The sequence below is a fragment of the Brachyhypopomus gauderio genome, chromosome 10 (assembly GCF_052324685.1).
Source record: "Brachyhypopomus gauderio isolate BG-103 chromosome 10, BGAUD_0.2, whole genome shotgun sequence".
NCBI classification, from domain to species: Eukaryota; Metazoa; Chordata; class Actinopteri; order Gymnotiformes; family Hypopomidae; genus Brachyhypopomus; species Brachyhypopomus gauderio.
The window spans coordinates 4,698,982-4,718,670 of record NC_135220.1 but is presented as its reverse complement, the minus strand read 5'-3'; the positions used below and the strand labels follow the sequence as shown (position 1 = coordinate 4,718,670).

Below are 19,689 nucleotides of genomic sequence, written 5' to 3'. Positions count from 1 at the left end.
GTTGGGTGAACAAAAACTTGCCCCGCGTTATAGCTTTGCGACTCGCTTCTTCCTACTTACTGGGTTTTTATGAAGGCAGAAAATGACTTTACGATGTTAGGAGTGAGTTCAAGATGGCTGCGATGTTTTTCCTGAGTTGTCCGTTTGCAGTTAGACCCGTACGGACCGAGTCAGCACCAACAACACCGGCCGACCCGCATGAGCCCGGACCGGCTGCACTAGTCACTGTGGAATAAACTTGCCCTCTTGTGGGTGGGGTTGCACATATAGCCGTCTTTATTTTATTTTATTCATCCATTTAGAGAATGTTTGCCGTTAGTGTCTTTTAGAAGTAACTCATTGTTTCCGTTTCAGATCGGAAACTCAAAATAAAAAATGCAAACTCAGAAGTCAAGATGCTTCTCAGGATTTATGTGGATTTTAGAGCAGAATCAAATACAAACGTAGTTGGGTATTTCGACAGTTTAACAATGTGCTTTTTAAAAGCTGTAGAATGGGCTGAGTTAAGTTTTGGCAGAATGACTGACTTTCACTTTCAGTTGAAGGTACGGCCACACTTCTGTAGTTCAACAGCACGCAGTGATGAAGGTGTAATGGGTGAACTGAAGGGGGTTGAATTCATGAAGCTCTTTCGCATGCACGCTTTATTATGTATAAACCAGGAACGGTTTAATATACAAGCTATGGTTTAAACACCTTTTGTAAATTGCTTTCAAAAGCACTTTGCTTGTACACATGCTAACGGAAATGTAATACTTGGGAAAAACAGTGTACTACTTTAAACTTTATAAAAGGGTCACAAGCGCGGTGCCTCGTTGGCTAATATGACTGTTCAGAAATCATCAGATTCATTCCCATCAAATGAAAGGATATGGCGCGCAGTTTCTGCACAACAGTGTGTAGGGTCTACACAAATACACTCTTGTACCAGTTTTAAGTACAGGTTGGAACCAGAGCACTTTTTTAGAAGTGTGTTTGGTTTGGATTTTAATGACAACGCAGAATATGACAACTTTGAATAACTTGGAGGCCAGTCTAAATGCATAACGCGTTTAATAGCAAAGATTAAGGTACACATTAGAACTTCTGGACATGTAGACTATGAGCCTGTATTACATGCGTAGTGGAAATGTATATTTGGGATTTATTTGACTTTAGGGAAACAGGATGTTGTGAAAAGCGCTATACAAATATAATTGATTTGATCTATCGATTTACCTACCTCGATTTACCAGGTTTCTGAATTCGTTTTTAATGCGTTTTTTAAAATAATTATAATAATTATTAATTATAGACGTTTTAATTATATTTGTAGTATTGGTTAAACCTTTACCCCATAAAAGCAGCCTATTACACAAGCTCTAAAAACACCGGATCCTACCGTATCGGCATTGCCGACAATGCACGACAGGTGTAAGAATGCCAATGAAGGGGGCGTGGCCTATAAATAAAGCGCTGCCCGCTCGTTTTCAGAACTTGTTAATTTCTGTTTCGTGGGTAAGAGAATGTGGCGCGCGCCTACGCTTAATTTAGGCATACTCTACTAAACGTTTTTGCTTTTGAACGGTCCACCTTTCGTGGAAAAGTTGCTTTAGGCTTTACGTAAAGTTTTCAAACATGAGCACGGGTACACCGTACATCGGTAGTAAAATAAGTCTAATCTCAAAGGCTCAGATTCGCTACGAAGGAATATTGTACACGATTGATACCGACAACTCCACTGTGGCCTTGGCTAAAGGTATGGTTCTCCTGAAACACAAGGAGATGTCTGGCTTTAATTAAAAACACCTTTGTGCGCGTGTTTTTCGTGCACGTGGAATCCAGAAGCCTCTTGGGATTTTAATAGTTTTTTTTATTTCGTGGTCATTAAGTATGTTCAATAATTAAAGCATAGTTTGTTTTTATTGCTCTGGAGGCCAATTTTAGATGTTTCACCCTTCTGAAGGACGTTCATAAGCCTGTGTTTTTATATGATGCATGTCTGAGTGTTGTATTCCAGTGAGGTCCTTCGGAACCGAGGGCAGACCCACAGAAAGGCCAGTTCCACCTAGGGATGAGGTTTTTGACTACATCATCTTCAGAGGAAGCGACATCAAAGACATCACCGTCTGTGAACCTCCCAAGTTGCACCATGGTTTGCCCCAAGACCCTGCGATTGTTCAGGTTGGCGTAACCCATCTTTGTCTCATTTCCTGTGATTTATTTTTTTTTTCTTTCCTCTTGACACCTTTTTTTGGCATTTTTATTTGTTTGATCTCTCTTCCGTCTGTCACCCAGTCGTCTGTGGGCAGTTCCTCCGGCGCTTACGGGCCCCAGGGCGGGTACAGTCCCTACAGAAGCATGATGCCCTCCTACAACCAGCTTGCAGCCAGCTCCCTCCTCAGTCAGCAGTACGCGGCGGCGCTTGGCCTGGGTAGGGGCAATTTGATGATGAATGCAAGCGTTTGCTCCGCGAGCTTGCTTAATCTCCACTTTTTGCTTTCTTTCCTATTTAACGATGGCTAATGACTTGGTTCTGGGAGCAGGTCTGCATGGGCCTCTGAGAAGGGGCCCGATGGTTGAGCAGGCGGTCCAGACTGTACCTCCGGAGAAAGCGGCACCAAAGAGAGGCTTGCTTGCGTCGCAGCCGCAGGTGAGGGAGGCTGTCAGACCACAGAGATCCAGCAGGGGGAGCCCCAAGATGCAAAAGACTGCCGACCTCGGGAGTAAGCGCGCTTTTCTTTTGCTGTAAAAGGGCCAATTACTTTTCCATTGATGCTTTACTGAAATGGCCATTGAACTGATGCCTGGTAGCCTTAATGAGGTTCTGTGCCAAATCTATATTAAAACATGGCCACCTCCATATGGGGGACCTGCTGTATCGAACATCTGGTTTATTTGAGGACTCTAAAGCAGTTTTATTCTTCGTGAGCTATACTTTGAAAATGACTTTAAATGTGTTCTATAAAGTTTGATGCTTTTTGGTGACTGACTTAAAGTTCAGCAATGTACTTAATTGAAATCTGTACTACACGGTGTATTTTGGCTATTTTATCTCGTGGTCCTTGAAGGAGCTACTGGTCTATCTGCATCATACAAATAACTTATTTCTAATTTGAAGTTGATGAATGGCTTATTTATAATAAATTGTCCACAAATGTGGCAGATGCCCCAAATCACAAGACGGCATTAATTCCATCTTCTGTAGGCGCTACTACTCAGCAAGGTGACATGCAAGGGACGAGCCAAGCGAATGACGAGAACCGACCTCCCCAGAGGAGGAGACAAGGTGTCCTTCCATTCCCTTTGATCTTGAAATGGGCTTTTACCTTGGTAACCGTACAGATGGCTATTTTCTGCATAGGCAATCGCAGGTCCAGGAACCGTGGGCGGGGCCAGATCATCGTGGGCAGCACCAAACCCACGACCCTTCAGTTCGAGTCGGACTTTGATTTTGAAACTGCTAATGCACAGTTCAACAAGGACACCCTTGCAAAGGAGCATCAGGACCACCAGAATATCAAAGGTGACCATGCTGCCTGGGTGGGTGTTGTGCTATGTTTAAGCGTAGTTCGGTGTGTGTGTGTGAAGTTGGACCTTCTCCATGCAGACACTGAGGAGGTGAAGGAAGGGGTGGAGACCAAGGATGGTGACGGACCGGTGGAGGCGGAGCTCCTCGGTCCAAAGTGCTTCTACAACAAAGCCAAAAGTTTCTTCGACAACATTTCTTCAGAGCTCAAAGCAAGGTACTTAAGTTCACACTACTGCCGATAGCTGAACTCCCCTCCAGGCAGCACTAGTGGTTTTATATTGCCTAAGAGTGCTTAAAGTGCACTACATTGTGTTCATTTAAACACGTCTGTCCAATGTTTACACCCCCCTCCCCCTTTGCCCCTTGTAGACGTACGACATGGGCAGAAGAACGCAAGCTGAATGTGGAGACGTTTGGCGTGCCAGGCCGCTTCCTCCGGGGCCGTGGCTTCAGGGGTGGTTACCGAGGGCAACGAGGCAGAGGGATCAATCAGCGCTTTGTCCCTCAGCCGGCAGTGGGTAGTGGCAGACTGTGAGATGGGGTGAGTGTAGACGGCACTGGTCCTCCGTCACCATGACTATGTTGGATGCAGAGGGGGGGAAAGGTCCAGTTTAGGACGTTTCCCTGAGTTCAACCTTCTGCCAAAACATCACAATGTAATTAGTTTTCAAAATGATGCCTCATCCCTGCTATTACCTGTGTGCACCAGGTGCAAAGCAAGGCATGTGCTGCAGTGCCCAAGACAATGTGGCAGTTCACGTTATTGCTTGCACCAAGGCAGCAGTGCACCCTGGGTTCATTCTAGCTTTATCAAGCTGACGCATCTCATGTTGTGTATGTGACCTATATAGTCAAATGAGCAGAGCTTTGGACATCTGTTGTAACCATAAGGGACAGGCATTATAATTTGGACGTTATTACCAATGGAGCCATTTCAGCTTGTGTACTAATGAGCAAGACAAGCGCTAAAATGTACAGAACTGCAGCTGGAAGCCCAGTACGGTCATCTATCAGTGCCCTGCAGCTGTGGGAGGTCTGGTAAGACGTGTTAATTGAGCTCAGTTTAAGGGGTGTATTCAAAACTAATTAGTGGCTGTCGTTGGTTGTCTGAAGTCATACCAGGGGAGTGAGGGTTAAACACAAGGTCATTAGAAGTACTAGAAACTGTACACTGGAATTTTGCCCATCCCACAGTGAGCACTGTGAAATCTCTGAAGCAGCCATACTGGTAATCATTGATGGCCACCTTGGAATGTGTGTGATCGATTTCCTTTCCTCTCTTGCAGATATTGATGCCTCGTCAGACTGGTGCCACCTAGTGGTTCATGTAAATACATTATTTTTTTTATGAAGAATCTAAATTCAGTTGGGATTACCCTTCAACTACAGTATAGTGTTTAACCAGTATGGGCTCCCCCCCCCCCCTTCCCTCTTTCTATTGGCTCACTACTGCTGATGTTATTGACTGACATGTATGTAATATGAATTGATGGCACAGAAATAGAAATGCACTTTACCTCAGTCATGTTTAATGTTTAATTCCAAGTAAGGCACTTTTCATTTGTACTCTGATGTAAAAATGTGAATTTACTTGGGCATATGGTCCCCAAACACTGATTTAAGGATGTCCTTCTTTTCCATTATTATAGTTTGAGTTAAAGTTTTTTGGATTAAGCATTAATGGGGACTTTGTACAAAAGAACCATTGTTAATAAAATGGTAAATGCCTCATTTAAGTTGTTGCGTTTCGTGATTAAGTTGGTGCAGGTGTGGTTCTGTCCCACAGCCTCCATCAGGGTGCGGTGGGAGTGGTTCCTGCTTTCTTCTTCTTTTCAGCCTCCTCTTTCTCTTTTTCGATGGCGGAGACTATCTCTTCTACCTCTTTGGGCTCCAAAATCTGGTGGTGGATGCAGATGTTAAAGGTGGGGTGGGTAATATGGGTGGAGATGTGGTATGGTAGGAGTGGAGAGCAAACTCGCCTTCATGCCTTCACCTCTCTTCATGGTGGCCAGTTCAATGTTCTTGGCTCCAGCTTGCACCACCTATGATGGAGCGATCACACATCATGAACTGGAACAATTTACCACAAAGAATTCTCATGCAGTTCTTAAATACCAGCTGGAATTAAAGTAAGCATATGGTTATTTAAAATTAAGACTGTTTGTCTAGAACCCAAAATGGTTCATGTTCAATTCTCATGTGATCAGATCTAGTCTGGCTCAGTCATTTGTAAGATGGTGAATTGGATCAAATTCTCAGCATGGTTGAAGGACATGAGCTATATAAATCATATCTAGGTCTACATAGCAACCCTATGCTCCATTGAAAAGACTGGATTTGTGTTCAATTTTTTTTTCATGGAAAAACTCATGGGTAAAATCATTTAGGCTGTTTTTCCTAGTCTGGGGGGGGGTGCCTGAATGTTTGACTGTACCTCTAGAAGGGCTCGGACAGCCAGTTTTAGGACCAATTCATCAGACTCCATGTCTTCCTCTTTGTGGTTTTTCTCCAGGAACTCTCGAACCGTTTTTGCTGATCTGCCAATAGCATTGGCCTTCAGAGGCGGGGCCAGAATTAGAGCCAATCAGTTGGGCTGTTCAGCAGTATGTCAGTGCAGAGAGACCAAGTCTCAAAAAATCACACTTTATTATATACATACAGACTATTGTCAAAAGTATTCGCTCACCTTCCTTGACTCTCATATGAACTTTACATCCCATGCCTAATCCATATGGTTCAATATGACACTGGTCCACCATTTGCAGCTAGAACAGTTTCAACTCTTCTGGGAAGGCTGTCCACAAGGTTTAGGAGTGTTTTTATGGGGATTTTTGGCCACTCTTCCAGAAGCGCATTTGTGAGGTTACATGCTGATATTGGATGAGAAGGCCTGGCTCTCAGTCTCCACTCTTAATTCATCCCAAAGGTGTTCTGTCGGGTTGAGTTCAGGACTCTGTGCAGGTCAGTCAAGTTCATCCACACCAGACTCTGCCATCCATGTCTTTATGGACCTTAATTTGTGCACTGGTGCACAGTCATGTTGTAAGAGGAAGGGGCCAGCTTCAATCTGTTCCCACAAAGTTGGAGAATGGAATTGTCCAAAATGTCTTGGTATGCTGAAGCATTCAGAGTTCCTTTCAGTGGAACTAAGGGCCCAAGCACAGCTCCTAAAAACCAACACCACACCATAATCCCCCCCCCCCCCCCCAACCACCAAATTTGGCAAAATGCAGTGAGACAAGTACCGGCAAACCCAAATTCGTCCATCAGATTGCCAGATAGAGAAGCGTGATTTGTCACTCCAGAGAACACTCCTCTACTGCTCTAGGGTCCAGTGGAGGCATGCTTTACACCACTGGATCTGGTGCTTTGTATTGCACTTGATGTATGGCCTGGATGCAGCTGCTCGACCATGGAAACCCATTCCATGAAGCTCTCTGTGCACTGTTCTTGAGCTCATCTGAAGGCCACATGAAGTTTAGATGTCTGTAGTGATTGACTCTGCAGAAAGTTGGTGATGCGCTTCAGAATCTGCTGTGGCCGCTCAATCAGTTTCACAACTGGATTTGTTGCACAGGTGACATTCTATCACAATTCCATGCTGGACTTCACTGAGCTCCTGAGAGCGACCCATTCTCTCACAAATGTTTGTAAAAACAGTTTGCACATAGGTGCTTAATTTTATACGTTTGACCATGGAAGTGATTGGAACACCTCATTTTGATACTTTAGATGGGTGAGCAAATACTTTTGGCAATATAGTGTGTATAAAAATCTGGATGAAGATGCTAAACCCCTACCTTCCAGGCATGGTATGTTCCAGATGGGTCAGTCTGGTATAGATGGGGAGTACCATCAAAGTCAAAGCCCACAATCAGGGAAGAAATTCCGAAAGGCCTTCGTCCATTACTCTGTGTATAACGCTGCACACGCATAACGCCACATACCAGATTATGAGTGTGCGCCATTATGGCTCAGCTGATGTGTACGATGGAGAGGAAGAGAGCGGATACCTGTTTGAGACTAGATATGTAACGGGTGATGTACTCTACGGTGACGGGGTCCTCTACTGTCAGTCTGTGGCTCTGACATTCCACTCTGGACCTGTTGATGATGATCCGAGCGTCTGCAGTCAGTCCTGGGGAACAGGAAAGGCACTCCTGTTCTCTCATTGTTCACACGAATATAGAAGGAATAACCACCGCTACACAACGAACACGTTGTGGTTACACTGTAACGTTACAAATGAGAGAAGTGTTGTAATGGCTCGAGCCGAAGCTGCTATTGTTTCTTACCCGCAAACGCCATGAACACATTTTCATCCAGGGCGCAGATCTTGCGCACGGTCCTGTCGTCCTGAAGCATCGCCGCGGATTTCTTTTCAACCCCGAGGACAACGATGTCTCTGCCTCGTACTCCAACCTGCGAGTTCAACACAAGCGTTACGCTGCTGTAGGTCACAGCTCGCCTGCAGTTCCTATTACACATGTCCTTCATATTTCCAAAACGTTCATATAACCATTACACTGCAAATACAGCCTCGGCGGCTTTAGTAATGGCGTTAATTGGGGTCACGTTTACTCACTGCAGTGGATCCTTTTTTGACAGCTTCTTGCGCGTATTCCACCTGAAACAGGTGTCCGTCCGGCGAGAAGACGGTGATGGCTCTATCGTAGCTCATACTGCAATACTAGCACCCACTTATTCTTTTATAGTCGTTTTGGTCCGATCTGCCGCTCCTGGTTGCTATTCCCTTACTTTAAGAAGTAAAAGTGAAACCGATTGAATGAAACAGCGATTTCTCATCGCCTCCCAGCGCACGCGAGTGGTAATACCCGGAGATTGTCGCGCGTGAGAGGCGCTCGCTCTGCGTCGTTTGCGCAGGACGACGGACGTATTTGTCGTTGTGAATCAGCATTATTGTAAGAGTACAGAAAGTAGAGGTTCGCCGGAGCAAATTGGAGTATACCAATAGCAGGTGCTGCCTCCATCAATCCGACGGGGTATTTCATCTTCTGTACAACCGACGCAAACACCTCCTCGCGCCCTTCTCGCATTAACACCTTCGTTGTTTTGAACGCTTTTCGCTCGCGGACGTATTCGACGACCAGGCAATTTATTGCACGACAGACGCATCCAGAGGACATGACACCCCCATGTTTCAGCAGAACGACAATTCCGACTGGGCTATGTGATAAGAGCTTGAAAGCAAGATAATAATAAAAAAACTGGGATAAAACCGCTTATACATACTTATACGTATTTCCTAGGACAAAAAAAATGTCAGTGGCGTTTTCGTCTACGCGTCCGAGGGGAAAGGGGGAAGTGACTCAACAGACGATCCAGAAGGTAACGGAGCTCCGACGTGCGGAGAGGAACGTTGTTCTGGTGAAGGATGCAGGCGCGCACAAACGGGTGCCAATGGTGGAGCGCCTGACATGGCAACTGGTCCGGGAATACGTGTGTTCGGCTGTAGTCCTTCACTGGACCACCTGCATCACGCTCAACGTTTTTTTAGAAACCTAAACCGAATTATTTTTCATCTGTTTTAACTCTTAACCGAGTTGTCACGCGATTCACACATTTTATTATTAAGTGGTGGAAGGTTGGATAAATGTTTTGTCATTTGTAATGAAATCGCTCTGCTTGGTAATATAATGCGAACACTGTGTATTTGCTGAAGGAATAGCCTTGTTTATGAAAGGAAGACTTCTGTGCATGTTAATGCGTAAAGGTTGTGGGTTTGCAAACGCGCGGAATTGCAGGCGCATCCCCGTGAAGAGGTAAAGTGCGCGAGCGGTGCGCATCTTTGTTCGCGCGCGGTGGTGTCCGCCGTCAGGCGCGTGCAGGCTGCGTTGTCTTGGTGATGATGTCCAGTCTCCAACTTCATCGTTTTTCTGTGATGAAAGTGTCACGAGAGCAGTGACGCTCACTCTAAAAGCGACACGCATCTCAGGTTAATATCGGAATGGCTTAATATTTCCGTCAGATGACAAAATCCCTCGGGTTCTGTTTTTGAGTGACCTATTTTTTTTTTATATCAGAGAGCAGTAGTGCTAAAAAAGAGAGAAAAGAAAACTAAAAAATAAACAAAACCAAAACCGTCACGCTTCGGGGTTTCGGCCGTATAGTGTCGCGCTGAACTGAGATTAAAAGTTTACCTGAAATAAACTGGTGTAGAATTAGGTTACTAGTGCATTTTTTCCTTATCACACAAGATGCTGGACGAAAATCACCACCTGATACAGTGCATTATGGACTACCAAAGCAAAGGGAAGACTGCAGAATGCACACAGTGCGTATTTCTCTTTTCTTTTTTGTATTGTTTAACTCCAAGCGTATATATAAACATTATTTGCACAGCTGATGATCTCTGTCTGATATGTCCTGTTTGTTTCTGTACTTGACTACAATTTTTTGACATCTCTCTCCATATATACGGGCACACATGTATGCAATGTTACTATGTTTGTTTAGGTATCAGCAGATATTACACAGAAACTTGGTCTACCTGGCGACAATAGCTGACTCCAACCAGAATATGCAGTCACTGTTACCCGCGGTACGTCCTAAACAATTAGACCTTTCTTTCTTTCTTTCTTTCTTTCTTTCTTTCTTTCTTTCTTTCTTCCTCTGTGTAATCAACAACTCTATGGTTCTCTCCACCCCCCCCTCAGCCGCCCAACTCCAGTATGACTCTGGGACCTGGAGGCCTGGGTGTGAACACTGCCGGCCAGTCTCTGCACTCCCAGACTAACCTGAATGACTCTGGAGTGTCGGCCATGCCACCTTCATCACTGATGCAGACACAGCTTAGCAATGGTGAGCCTCTCCGAGCTCCCACATCTGTCTGCCTGCCACTTCTGTCTATCTCCACGCTGTCTGCCACAGTACCTGTGCTCACTTATCTCTGCTTATCTTATGTCCCTCAGACCCGTTTCTCTGTTTCTATCTCTCTCTCGCTCTCTCTGGCTTTCTCTTTATCTCTCCCTCTGCCTCTCTCGTCTCCCATATCCTGGTGTTGGTCTTTTCCCCGTCCTCTCCGTTTCCACTAAGGTCTTGCCTACTTTTGTTTGTTTGTTTCGTTCTTCTTACGTCATGGTCTACTGATGAACTGAATGTGTGACGTTGTGTGCCTACCTTGCACGGTTGCTTGACTGTGAGTGTGTGTCATTAGGCCCAGGCCACGCCCCCATTCAGCAGCAACAACAACAACAGTCCGGGCCGTCGCCAGGCTCCGCCCCCTCCATGAGCCTGTCCTCCAGTGGCCCTGGCACTGGTCCCGGCTACAGCCACCCAGTGGCGTCCTCTCAGGGCACACCTCTCCAGGGGCAGAGCTACCCGCCCACTGCCACCCGCACCAACCTCAACATGCAGTCCAGCCAAGGTGAGCCTGGAGAGCCCGGGGGGAGGCAGGAGACTGGACGAGATGGGGAGAGAGGCGGGTTGCGTTTGTAGACTGTAAAATGTGTGTATGACGGGGCAGATGTGGAGAGAGTGGAAGTTGAAGATGAGGAACGGGCTGTGGAGCGGAGTGGCGCGTTTGAGCCTGACGTCTTCACCTAGAGGCACCAGGGTACTGCAGCAGTGCGATGTGGCCCTCTGAGGGCTCCCGTCATTCACCTAGCCTTCACGTTGTTGCATTACCGCTCCTAGGTTCTTGTGCTTGGGTAAGAGGCAGAAGACACATTCAGTTCATCACTGGGAATCTGTCCCTTCCGCCGCTGTTCAATTATTTATCCTCCTTCGCTAACAGGCTCCCCTGACCTTTGACCCCACCACTGACATGCCACCCTTTGACCCCTGGCCGTCAGCACTTTCCCCTCTCTGCCTCACTCCAGCCTGGCTTCTGCTCTCTCCCACAGTTCAAGTTTTAGCTTTGTGTTTGTTTGGGGGTTTGTTTTGGTGTTTGTTTGTGGGTTTGTTTTTGTGTTTGTTTGGGGGTTTCAGTTTTCCCTCAGTGGCTCCCCTCCCCCCCCTACATTCCTGATGCAGCTGACGAACCATCTCCTCCTTCTTCATGACTTCTCTTAACTGAAGTAATCTTTTCTCCCCTCCATGTTCAGATATAACTGGTGTTTGCGTGGCTGTTGTGTGTGGGTGTGTGTGTGTGTGTGTGTGTGGCTGTCGTGTGTGGGTGTGTGTGGCTGTCGTGTGTGTGGGTGTGGGTGTGTAATGTATGTGGTGTCACTGCCTCCACCCCCCCCCATCTTTCCTTGTAGTGTCTTTGATGCATCAGCAAGGTGTGGGCCCCCATTTCTCATCCTCCCAGCCTGGGGGGCAGCATTACCAGGGCCAGCAGGCAATGGGAATGATGGGTCAAGGTAACCAAGGCAACAACATGATGCCCCAGAGGCCCATAGGAAGTTATCGCCCAGGACAGCAAGGTAAGTGACTGACCCCACCCCCCTCCGTACTTCCACTGGGGGTTGTTTGTTGCAGACTGTGAGCTGTGTTTGAGATATAGATGGTGATTGGGTGATGGTCACAGGAACCCATGGATAACATAACTACCTGACTATTGGCTTGCTGCTGTTGTTTCTCAGGGCGTTGCTGTAATTATAAGATCAAAAGGGCGCTATTATGTGGATTATGTCCTGATGATGTCATCTTGTAGGAAATGTGTGTAAATGTTAATCTAATTGATTTGGCCACCTGGGGGAGTTGGCAGCAGTTAGCAGTGGGAGATGTGAGATTGTGTTTATGCCACAACTTGCAATCAGGAGCACTCAATGCAAGTGATCTGTTATGACTCGAATGACCCTTTAAGGAGTAATCTAAGAACAGATAAACAAACTGAAAAAATACCCTGTATGCTAGACTGAGGGCTGGCTGGCTCAGATGATATGAAGTGATTATTTAGGTTTCTTTATTTATTGTGATTGAGGAGTCACTTGAGATCTCAGCTTTTGAACTCACGGATTCATATTTGTACTTTCAATCGATGCAAAAGATATTTTCAAAGAATTTGCACCAATGGACAACACAACAGTTAATATTCTCAACAATAATTGTGTCTGATTGTACACCAATAAAAGAATGAGAATATTGAATAATGTCTTAAAGATTTTACATCAGTTTTATCCTAATATGGGCTTTGGAAAATTAGGTTTAACACAACAGATTTGCAAAAATTTTTTTTAGATTATTTACTCAGAGCGTTTCATTGATAGTCTGAGCTGAGGCCAAGAAGCTTATTTATTTAAGTTCAGTTTAGTTATATTCTATTTTATTGACATTTGTGTCACAACAGACGCTGAGAGCGTGCCGTTGGTGTGTTGTGTTCCAGAGGTCAGGGTCAGGGTCAGGGTGGATCTCATCATGTTAATAGTCTGGTCTAGTTTTCCTTGTTTCTTTTCCTCACGTCATAGCTCCTCCCACTATAGAGAAAATGATGTGAGGGAAAGACATTAGGACAGAGACATCCTGCATTCACTACATCCTCTCTTTCATCACATGATGCACAGCTGTGTCATCTGTCACTAGACGTGTACAGATCTTCTGATACTCAGAGGTGTTATTTTTATCACATGCTCTACGGTTCTTTTGCATCAAGAAACAAATGCCACAGTGATAAAAAAAAAACCCTGAAAACTGGCATTGTAAGCACATGCTTAATTTGAGCATTTACAAATGCATTTACATTTGAACATGGAAATCTAAATGAACCAATTATTAGTTCAGTATGAAATACAGAAAAAACAGCAAAACAAAGAATCAAAATATACTTAAAGATGTGTTGCTCAGACCATGAATTTGAAGTGCAATTAAATGTATAATGCAAGTATACCCCACATGCTATTATAAAAACAACAACCCCCCAAATAATAAATCAATCAATCATTCACTCTTCATAAGACATGCTTGTGTTTCCTCGCTCTGGAAGCCTCACTCCAATTTCATTTCGATTATTGATATGAAGAACATGGTACTAAAATCCACAGTTCAAACTGTAGGAAGCCTCAGTCTGTGTTTTCTGTCTAACTGGGTTATTCATATTCTTCTGGGCATCTGGGCACAAATCCAGTAAATTACCTATTTATTTCACCAGAACAGAAAGAAAATGTATGTGTCCTTAAAGATGGCAGCGTGTGGTCAGTGTGCAGGTCACGGCGGAGGTAGCACAGAGGAATGAAGGATGCAGGTATTGGAGATATGAGATCCACCCTCCGAGTCTGTTGTAGATCAGCCAGATGGTCACGTGACCGTCTGTTAGCTTGAAGGAGAAGAGAGGAGAAATTTATCATGGTTGTCACTTTTCATCCGGTGTGCCATAAATCTCTTCTTTCATGCTGTGTCAGCAAATGACTAAATATAGGTGTGAGGCCTAGTGTTCTCATTGCAGATAGTCTGGGGGTGCTGTTGTTCAGTTGGCTGAGAGCATCTCCATATAATGACGCCTTCCATTTTCTATGTTAGGATTCAGCTCAGCGACATAACACCCCCCCCCCCCCCCCCACCCCCAGTACCTTTTGGAGTGTTTTCATTCTCTTGGGGAGTTTATCCTCACCACTGTTACTTGGTCATTGGGGTCTTGGACAAAGCTGCTTTGTAACAATGGCTGGTATAAAGCATTGTATAAACTTAGACTTTGACTTTGAAAAACGACAGTGTCTTTATTCTGCCAGTGACTGAAGTACTGTGTGTAAGGCTAAATGTTCCATTAGCATACATTCACAGTTTGTGGTTTTACTGAGGCACTTATAATCCTGGTCTCTCTCTGTAGTTAGATGCCATCTACCTGTTTCTTTTTGTTTGTATTGCCAATGGGGCCATATTTTATGCTATTAGAAATCCACAGATTAAGTCTTCTGTTTGTGCTTTCATGTCTCTATATAGTGCATTTGGTCTGCTGATGCTCCAGGGAGGTTTTTGTTGCAATGTGAAAGGAAATCGTGATATCTGGAGTTTCTGCACACCACCACTAAAACCCAGGTTCCTCCTTTGGCCATGTTGGAGTTCTCAACATACGTTTGATCCTCTTTCCCATTCTGAATCCCTCACACTGCAGGTCCCCCACTCATTCCACTCTCATGGGAATGGTCCCCTTTTATTGTCCATTATTACAGAATTACTTTCTTGATTTCAGGTAATTGCCCCTATGTGTTGTTTGTTTGGTTGTTTGTTTTTGTCACAAGCTATATTTTTATGATTATGTCTAATCATTATTACATTTATTGCTTAAAGTGCTCTCCTGTGATAACACTATAAACTCAAAACACTCCTACTAATACACAGCCAGTAACTGTCTTCCAGTCAAAGATATCCTCTTGACAAAGGAACGATGAGCCACCCTACGCTCGTGTAGGCCCCTCTATACCTGCACCCTCCCCCTGTGTTGCCACGCCCCTGGGTCTGGAGGGGAGCAGCGGGGTGTTGGAGAGCCCTAACCCTAACCCAACCCTGGTGTCACCCTGTCTTTCAGGATCTGCCCAGCAGCTTATGGGTCAGGAGGATTTCTACGGAGAGCAGTATGGCCACACTGCCCCATCCAGAGAGCCCTCAATGCAGCAGTATTACCCCGATGGTAATCACACGGTCGCTCAACCCTCACACACGCAACACACACACTCATCCCCCTCCCTGGAACATCTTCTCCTTCTCTTCCTGAGTTCCAGACCTCTTTCCCTCCATCTCCACGAGGTTCATGTACTTTTGTGTTGTTGCACTATCTCCATCTCAGGAGTCAGGCTCAACACTTTCTCCAGCGAAGGCACTTCTTTGACGCGTGTTGTATTCTTTCCACGGTTTGGCTGTTGTTGGTTCTTCTTGGCGCTGGGACTGATCTCGCCGCCAGTGTCTGTGCTTTGCTGTTCTTCTTTGTGAGCTGTATTGGTGTGCGGAAATTTCAGATCTACCTTTCCTGTTCATTTGCACGTGTCTTTGGTGTGGAAGTATGCGTGGTAGCGCGAGACAGCGTGTAGCACAGGGAGTGCTGCCTGGCCTGTCATTCAGTGTTGGGGTTAGCGCTTTTTAGGTTTTTTTTTGGGGTTTTTTTGCGCTGGTTGTGGGTGCCAAGTCTAGCCGGGTATTTGTATGTGAGCTGTTTTTTGCAACCCCGGTAGGTCATGGAGAGTACTCCTATCAGCAGTCCTCCTATGGAGAGCAGGGTTATGACAGATCTTTTGAAGAGCCTTCACAACACTATTATGAAGGAGGTGAGTGATTGCCTATAATGGTGCACATCTCAACAGTTCTATAATATCAACCCTGCAAACAGGAGACTACATTTTAGCATGAAAATTATATAAATGTAACTGAAATTAGCAAAAAATTACATGCATTTAATAATCTAATATCGGCAGAAAATCAGATTTTGTCAGCAATTCATGGTTACATGCTCTTGGGTATTCAGATAATGAAAAAACTTTGGGTTTTTGATGAGTCAGGCAATAATCAGATTTCTATTTTGCAACCAGTCAATAATCTCACAGAAGATTGTTATGTAAACATCAAACATCCTGCCATAGCATTTTGAAAACATGAACCCTCTTTTTACCAGAAAATATGGATCTTTGTTTATTTGTGGCTACTAATGATTACTAATAGTGTGCAATTCAAATTTTTCATTTCATCGAGCGTGTACTGTTTCAGAGTCTCCCCTAAAGTGTCTGATTGCTGTTTCATGGGTGCTGCTTTAAATCCTGCTGGACACTTCCAGAACAGTTCGGTTTACGTCTGCGACACACAGACTGAGAAATCACACAGAAATCAGATTACTGAGCTACAGTCCAGCTCTCTTGATCAGATTCTCAATATGATTTCTAGGCCATAACACGATCAAGGAATCAGAGTATGCTGTTTATATGACCAACTGGAGAAATCTTAATCAAGATCAGATTATTAAGTGCATGTAAAGCACTTTTTTGTTTCAGTTTATTTCAGAAGACATCAGGAAATGTTAGAGTAAATAATTTTGAGAAGTATTGTATTACAGTAATATATTGAGTATATTTGAGAATATATTGAGTATACTGCTTTGCTAAAGGACTCTAAAACATTTTTCATTGCAGTGTAATTATCACAGCATGCTCTGACTTAGACAGTTGTGCTTGAACACGAGCAACAGTTGAACTCAGTCTCTGTGGTAAAGATTCTGTTTGAATCTCACAGTACCTGTGGGAACTCACGGGTGTAATTGTTAATGAGTGTAATTGCGCGTGCGTTGTAGGGAATGCCCAGTACAGCCAGCAGCAGTCCCAGTATCAGCAGGCATCCAGCCAGCAGCAGCAGTTTAACCAACAGCAGTACCCGTCACAGCCAGGGTACAGCGGTCAGCCCCAGGGATATGGTACGGACACACACGTTCATATATTCATCTGCACAGACACACATTCATGCACACACACTCATGTGTGTGTGTGTGTGTGTGTGTGTGTGTGTGTGTGCGTGTGTGTGTGTGTGTGCATGTGTGTGTGCATGTGTGTGTGTGTGTGTGTTTGCAGGTCCAGCTCAGGGAGCCCCTGCTCAGTACAGCCAGTACCAGCAGGGCCAGGGTCAGCAGTACTCATCATTCCGGTCCAGTCAGACTGCTCCTACCGCCCAGCCACCAAGACCCTACACATATGAACAGGTGCACAGAGACTCCTACAGGACACATTAGTGCTGCTGACAACATCTAATGTCTAACCCTGGTCTAGACAACAGCTAGCCAACCACATCGCTCCGGCCTAGACAAGAGCTAGCCAACCACATCGCCCCGGCCTAGACAACCACATTTACCCTTCAGTGACTAATACTTTGTTTCGTCCTATACTGTTTTTGATCTGTGGACTGTCATGTATCAATCTTGTAAAGCAACCTTGAGTGTGAGAGGTTCTTTCGAAATGTAACATTATTACTGTTGTTGTTAACCTAGCCTAGCCGACATGCTAGCTTTTCCATGCCTTTGGTCCAGTGAGACTCTGTGTAAACGTGTGTGTTTCTCATTTGTTTTGTGATTGTTTTGTTTTGTTTTTTCCCTTGTTTCATCTGCAGGGTCAGTATGGAAATTACCAGCAGTAAGGATACATTGTCATGGTGATACATTGTCATGGTGATACACTGTCATGGTGATACAACGTCGGAGTTTTCAAAAGAGCAGGACAGACATACTGTGCATCCCAGTATACTTACACTGAGAATGGTGTCCTGTTTGGCCAATAGGAAAATTGGGTTTGAAAAGAATCCAGATCAATACTGGAATACTCTCCCAACTCGAATCTTAAACTGGTCTTTTTCTGACTACTTTATTTCACCTACCTCCTTTTTGTTTCTCAGAGGACTTTAGATTACTTGTAACTCAGAAAAGAGAAAGAATAGATATGCCAACCAGACAGAAAGACATAAATATATAACGCAAACCTTGATTCATTAGTTCAGCATCTATTGATATTTGATATTTTAAATGTTGTGTATCAGCTGTGATTTCTGTTTAATGGAGAAAATGGTAAGTGCGTTATCAGACCCAGTGTTCATCCAGGCTGGTCAGGAGTTAGAGCATCTGAAGAACTTACCTAACTGGGACTGGGAAAGCTACCTGATCAAGTACAGTTGTCATCACCACAATGCGATCTTTTGTTTTCTTGACTTTTAGATTAAATTTTGTAGCATTTTTACTGTACCTGGACGCTCCCAGGGCGTGGGTCTCTGAATAGCCGTAAGTGCCCAGATGCACTGCTCCACCTTTCTGCCTGATACAGTTGGCTCACAAGTGCTCCAGAGCGAGAAGAGAAAAGGCGTGTGAGGGGTTTGAATGACTCTGAGCACTGTAAAGGCTCCCAGGACAACCTGCTGCAGCTCTGAACACCAGCATTTCCACTCCACGGTGTCTTCTGGGCAGTGCAGAGGGAAATACTGTAGGTCCTGTGCTAAATGGTCATCAGACACAGCTTCCATGCGTCCGACGCATCTCTTACGTTCCATTGTTCTGGTTTGAGCATAAAAATCACAGCCCCTTCTCCACGGACTGACAGTGTCATATTGTTACTGATTCATCTGTGCATAAACTGTGAAGAACTGTGGAAGTTAAACTATGGTGACATAGCTGATTACTGATTTAACTCTGCATTACTCGATCATATATGTGCTTTATATGTACACATCTATCCTGATACTGTGTTCATTCCTATTTTATACAGAGTATTCACTCAGTGTCTTAGCATAGTCTATAGCCAGATGGGTAGATGTAATTTTGTTTATCTGTAGGATTTTATTATACCTCTTAAGTCTTTGTTTTCATGTATTTACAAATAAGAAGTACATATTTATTTAGCATTTTTTAATGGATAAATGGGTAAATGGATGAATGAACAAATATTATATCAGAAGTTGGCTTATGTCACTTCTTCCCTACTGTTTATTGTGACCTCATATGACATGCTTTTGCATGTCTGTGTACTTGATAACTTGAAAGAGTTTTTATTATTCAATTTTTATTACTACACTTTTGTTTTTTTTTTTGTTCTTTTTTTCTTATTGAATTTTTGGCACATAGTCTCCATTTATGTTTTATGTAATTATAGCCAAAGCTTAAACCCTATACTTTCAGAATTTGTACATATTTACATATTTTGAATTAAACAGATTCATTTTCATTATAACCTTTTTTATGAATGTAAGTTTTTCTAAGTTAAAGTGTTGTTTGTGTATTGTATTAACATTTTCTGTAGTCCCATTTCTTAAAAGAACAGATATTAAATCATAAAATGAGTTGGAGACTTGTGGAGAATTTTAGGTGTTTTCATTTCTAGAATTGTTGGTCTTATTGTTTGGACTTTATTAGGACATTAGATGAGTTAGTGGTTAGTGAAATGTTAATAGTATGTCGATTATTATTATTATAGTTATAATTATTATTATTATTACTATGTATTTTGCTATTGTGTTTGTTTCCCGTAATAACGGTTCCAGTTTTGCCGTATTGGAAACAGAATGTCCCCAAGGGGACAGCACCTGTCCAAAGAGCGTCACTATTCCTGGGTGTCAGACAGCTATCACTAAGCTATCCCAATTACAGGTTTACCCAAATTATGTTGCATATGAAATCGTGTCAGCGTGTGTTTCATTCCTGTGGTTTGTTTATCCTTGTCTAGTCGATGGAATAATTATCATTATTATGTAGGCTTGTTAAAGAGATTTTAAAATCACTGTTGATTGTAATATATGGTATTTTAATGGTTAATAGGAAACAATAAATA

General features: G+C 43.9%; 3 protein-coding genes across 5 annotated transcripts; 2 read left to right on the top strand and 1 right to left on the bottom strand.

The window, feature by feature from the left end:
- The first annotated feature begins 1,293 nt into the window (after window positions 1-1,293).
- lsm14b (LSM family member 14B) lies at window positions 1,294-5,247 on the top strand. The gene is made up of 9 exons (XM_077018931.1): window positions 1,294-1,738; window positions 2,000-2,163; window positions 2,278-2,413; window positions 2,526-2,705; window positions 3,188-3,268; window positions 3,344-3,505; window positions 3,590-3,725; window positions 3,881-4,052; window positions 4,798-5,247. The coding sequence occupies exons 1-8, from the start codon at window positions 1,618-1,620 to the stop codon at window positions 4,044-4,046; spliced, it is 1,146 nt and encodes a 381-aa protein (XP_076875046.1). The 5' UTR covers window positions 1,294-1,617; the 3' UTR covers window positions 4,047-4,052; window positions 4,798-5,247.
- Window positions 5,019-8,317, bottom strand: LOC143525244 (proteasome subunit alpha type-7-like). Its single transcript, XM_077018932.1, has 7 exons — window positions 8,097-8,317; window positions 7,807-7,933; window positions 7,525-7,649; window positions 7,312-7,434; window positions 5,946-6,065; window positions 5,491-5,553; window positions 5,019-5,408 (listed from the first exon to the last, which is right to left on the bottom strand). The coding sequence occupies exons 1-7, from the start codon at window positions 8,190-8,192 to the stop codon at window positions 5,304-5,306; spliced, it is 759 nt and encodes a 252-aa protein (XP_076875047.1). The 5' UTR covers window positions 8,193-8,317; the 3' UTR covers window positions 5,019-5,303.
- A 113-nt stretch (window positions 8,318-8,430) lies between these two features.
- On the top strand, window positions 8,431-19,566 carry LOC143525242 (calcium-responsive transactivator-like). Of its 3 annotated transcripts, none has more exons than XM_077018927.1 (11): window positions 8,431-8,860; window positions 9,730-9,806; window positions 9,989-10,073; window positions 10,189-10,333; window positions 10,689-10,898; window positions 11,734-11,898; window positions 14,937-15,038; window positions 15,577-15,669; window positions 16,683-16,802; window positions 16,957-17,084; window positions 17,489-19,566. In XM_077018927.1, exons 1-11 carry the CDS (start codon window positions 8,792-8,794, stop codon window positions 17,513-17,515), a joined length of 1,221 nt encoding a protein of 406 aa, XP_076875042.1. In that variant the 5' UTR covers window positions 8,431-8,791; the 3' UTR covers window positions 17,516-19,566. The 3 variants fall into 3 exon arrangements, with proteins under 3 accessions (XP_076875042.1, XP_076875044.1, XP_076875043.1); XM_077018928.1 differs by lacking the exon at window positions 8,431-8,860 and adding an exon at window positions 8,871-9,467; XM_077018929.1 differs by lacking the exon at window positions 10,689-10,898 and having other exon boundaries at window positions 8,432-8,860.
- Window positions 19,567-19,689: the final 123 nt, after the last annotated feature.